General features: G+C 32.1%; 1 protein-coding gene across 1 annotated transcript; it reads left to right on the plus strand.

The window, feature by feature from the left end:
* Window positions 1-2,878: 2,878 nt before the first annotated feature.
* On the plus strand, window positions 2,879-3,529 carry LOC139868785 (F-box protein At2g35280-like). The gene has a single exon (XM_071857128.1). The coding sequence runs from the start codon at window positions 2,879-2,881 to the stop codon at window positions 3,527-3,529; it is 651 nt and encodes a 216-aa protein (XP_071713229.1).
* Window positions 3,530-4,173: the final 644 nt, after the last annotated feature.

The raw sequence follows: 4,173 nt of genomic DNA on the forward strand, positions 1-4,173 counted from the left end.
ATGGTTATTTGTGTGGTAAGCATATTATATTATTCGAGTTATATTTATATGCGGTTGTTATGCTAGCTTGTGGTATTGGAGGTTTATAGCTTGTTATTGCGACGATAAGCTAATTGTGTTTGTTAGCATGTTTGCGGTTTGTGTAAGTGTATGCAAGTAGGTATAATTATATATGTATTCGTATAATTATTGCATTCACTAAGCTTTGCTTACCCTCTCGTTGTTTACTGTTTTTATAGGTTCGGTTGTGGACAAGGGTAAGGGCATTATCATGGATTAGAGATCCCGCTTGTTGATTAGGGGACGCTTTTTGGAAGTGTTAGTTCTTGGAGTTTGACCGAGACTTGGGTAGTTTAATCCCAAACGCCATGCTTGTAGTGTAGTTTGGTACTTAAACTTTTTGGTGGTCGAAACTCATATTTTGTATTAAACTCGTAAAACGGCCGAAGTGGGCCCCACTTTGTAAAACTTATTTTACGTTTGAATTGTGTTAGTTTTACATACTTGAATGTGTGGTTAAAAGCGTGTCGTCTAAAAATGTCGGGAACTGGTCGATCTTTTTCGCATTTTGAAACTTTCCGGATAGGCTCGAATGGCGCGCCGCGCGGCCATCCTGGCGCGCCGCGCCACTTCTCTGTACAGCAAATTTTTTTTTATTTTGTATTCTGGTCGCGGTTTGGTTTGGGTTGTTACATGTAGCCATTTGTATTCACAAACTTATACCAGCCTCCAGAAATGAACAATTTCTTCCTTCTTACACCTTTGGTCTGCTTCAACCCCCATATATGAGTTTTTTCGTTGAGATCGAGACATTCATATTTTCAATCTGCCTTTAGTTCCGGGATATCATTAAACTCTTTAGGCGGCCTCTAAATCACATTGTCATTATATTTGTTAAACAATTTATAATTATTTGTCAATAATATATTAAAAAACTGAAGTTGTGAAATACTGGTATTTTGACCTTACCTTGGCATTAATTTTCAGCGGGAGGTGATCCTCACACACCACTTTTGATCCATCTACACTTAATTTCCTATTATACCCTTAATTATACTTAGAATAATAATATAAGTTCAACTTCCTAGATTAATTCAAGTGTATAATTGTAAGTTTATGAGACAAAAGTGTAGATGGATCAAAAACTATTGTAAGAGAATCACTTCCCCTTTTCAGCAGTACATTAGTCAAATATTGATCATTGACTCTCATGTTAGCAATGAATTGAGTCATAATTTCATAATCAGACTATAGAGATCATAGTTATTTCTCTCAGGCACAAGCAGAGTAAAAACATTTGTCGCTTTCAGAATGCTTGTTGCCTGAAAGAAAGAACTCTGATGTCTATGGTTAGTGAGCCTCTAAGTCACCCAAACATTTGTTGCTTTCTCTGATGACTACAACATCTAGACTATCATCAGACACTTCAGTTTCATCTAAAGGGCTTTTGCGATAAATTGAAGGAGTATGTGAACATGACCCCTTTTCCCATTTACTTGGGTTAGAATTATCAGCACTGAATTCTACAGTTAAAGAAACAATTTTTTTTAATAGCCAAAAATTATATATTACCAAACCATCTAGTAAGCCGGTAGAGGGCTAAAACAAACAAACATTTACAACAGATACATACAAACAATTATTTCCTTAAAAGATGTAAACAGATCATTGTTTCCTTAAAAGATGCAAACAAACAATTGTTTCCTTAAAAGATGTGTATAGTTGTAAATTGATTACAGATGCATATATGTATATAGTTGTAAATTTATTACACTTGCAAACAAACAGATGCTTATAAACCCTAAATTCATGTTAAGGTGTTAAAAAATAACTGAAGTGTCAAAAATTGGAACATTTTTTGTAGTGATACAGAGTATTTGAAAATATGTTTGCAGTCAATCTATTCCATAAATGTTGGTGATCTTTTTCTTGATTCAAGTCAAACGACCTCATTTGTTGGTAAAACTATTTGGCAAGCGGTAATTTGGTCGGCTAGCTACCTAATATGGAAAAACCGTAATGAAACGAGATTCAACAACTTAAAAGATTCGAGTGGGTCGCGAAAAGGTGTAAAGCAAAGTCGATTGATTGGCATACATGGCTCCATTCTCCTCAAACCTTTCTCTCTTAGGTTTGCATCATTACGGGATGCCATTATAACATCAAAATTTTGTCGTGGTCTTTTATAAATATTTCGTGTTTGTCCATTCGTGTTATTAGCTCATATAGTTGTATGTGTAAACGTTTGTGATATATCAATAAAATTTTTACCCTTAAAAAAATTTATCCCATAAATGATTATATGTGCTGATAAACGTAAATTTTATTTTTATAAATTTAAATATGTTAAATTTTGTAATTTAAGGTAGGTAAATGTCATAATTTAATTTTACTTAAAAAATAACAACTTAATAAAAATTTATATTTAGGCAACCATTAAACCCTAATATAACTAGAGATTTAGTTAAAGTTTGGAAGATATTGAAATCAATCCAAATTACTTAAAATTAGTAGAGATTATATCGTGAAATTTTAAATCAAATTAGCTTTGAATCCATATTTCATACAATAAAACGTTGGTATGTGTAAATATTTGTTATCTAATAAAATGTTCTTCCTGTTGTTATAAAAATAAGAAAATAAAAATCATCATTAGTACACACGTGGAAACTTATGACGTCGTTTGAATGCACCAAAAATCAACTTTAAAAGACAGCAAGTTGAATATTTCTCTCACTTCTAGTATATTTTTCCATCATATCCTTCTTCTACAGAAACCTCTCTATCACCAAACACAAAACTAGAAAATTTTCATCTTTTTTACTTTAATCAATCAAAAAATCATAAATGGATAGTCATATCGCAAAAAAAAAAAAAAATGGATGTTAACGTTAGTCAACTGAACATTCTGGAAGCTCTTCCACAAGATATGCTTGTGGAGATCTTATCTAGAGTTGGTCAAGATTCATCCGACCATTTATTCAGATGCAAGAGGGTTTGCAAAGATTTTTTGAAGCAGTCGCAACATCCTTTGGTTTATAAAAGGATTTCTCTTGATACGTTGTGGCCTTTATTATGGGCAGATCACCCTAAGTTAGTCAGTATGATCCTTCGATGTTTTATTTTAGAAAACCCTAATGCGCTTTTTCGCTATGGTTTGAGGGGTTATTTCGATGGTAATTACATAGATGTAGGGCTTCGTTTATTAAATAAAGCTTCGAACATGAAACTTATGGAGGCATGTTATGTTTATGGTTTGGTCATGTTCACCTCTAACCAAATAGAGGACAAGGACATCGGATTCCAAATTCTTGATCGAACATTCCCACCATTGTCAGTGCCGGATGTGGTGGTTGTGGTGAGAACAAAGGTTTTAGGTTTGGTGGGGAGGTTATGGAGACTCAACCACCATCCTTTTGATGACGTGGCAATGTGCTGTCCTATCAAGGGCCACAATGGTTACTCCAATTCATGGGTGGGAAACTCAATGGCCAATACCGGAATGCATGTCTTGTTTTTGGTCATATGAGTTGGGTATTTTTGCACAAATCATATTATATGCCTATTGTGACGACCCGGAAATTTCTGACCAAATTTAAACCTGATCTACATATGATTTCGACATGATAAGCAAAGAACTGTAATGTTGAGTCTCAAAAATTTTGAACTATTTTTCACATATGCAATTACCCTTCGACCATTGCCGACGATTCATGAAACAATTGTTTGTAAATGAAAATGTGTGTGTATATATATATATATATATATATATATATATATATATATATATATATATATATATATATATATATATAGGGTTTCCAATATAACAATTATAATACTTGTTTCCCATCTCGATTGTTATTAATCAACTTAATAATATTATCATTAATGTTGTTACTATTATTATTAACAATATTATTAATATTAAAGGATGTGATTATTATTAATTGATTTATATTTATTATTTATCCTATTATTATTATTATAAGGATCTTTAATTTTATCAGAATTATTATTAATAATATTATTATTAATTATTAATATAAATTAAAATCACATATAGATACAATCGGTTAGAAGTACCTATCTGCTTTAACCATCTGTTGAATAATTCATGTTTCCTGTCCCTACATATTGTTAATTATGGATTTCACAAATCAATTACACCAA

The sequence above is a fragment of the Rutidosis leptorrhynchoides genome, chromosome 9 (genome assembly GCF_046630445.1).
Source record: "Rutidosis leptorrhynchoides isolate AG116_Rl617_1_P2 chromosome 9, CSIRO_AGI_Rlap_v1, whole genome shotgun sequence".
Lineage (NCBI taxonomy): Eukaryota > Viridiplantae > Streptophyta > Magnoliopsida > Asterales > Asteraceae > Rutidosis > Rutidosis leptorrhynchoides.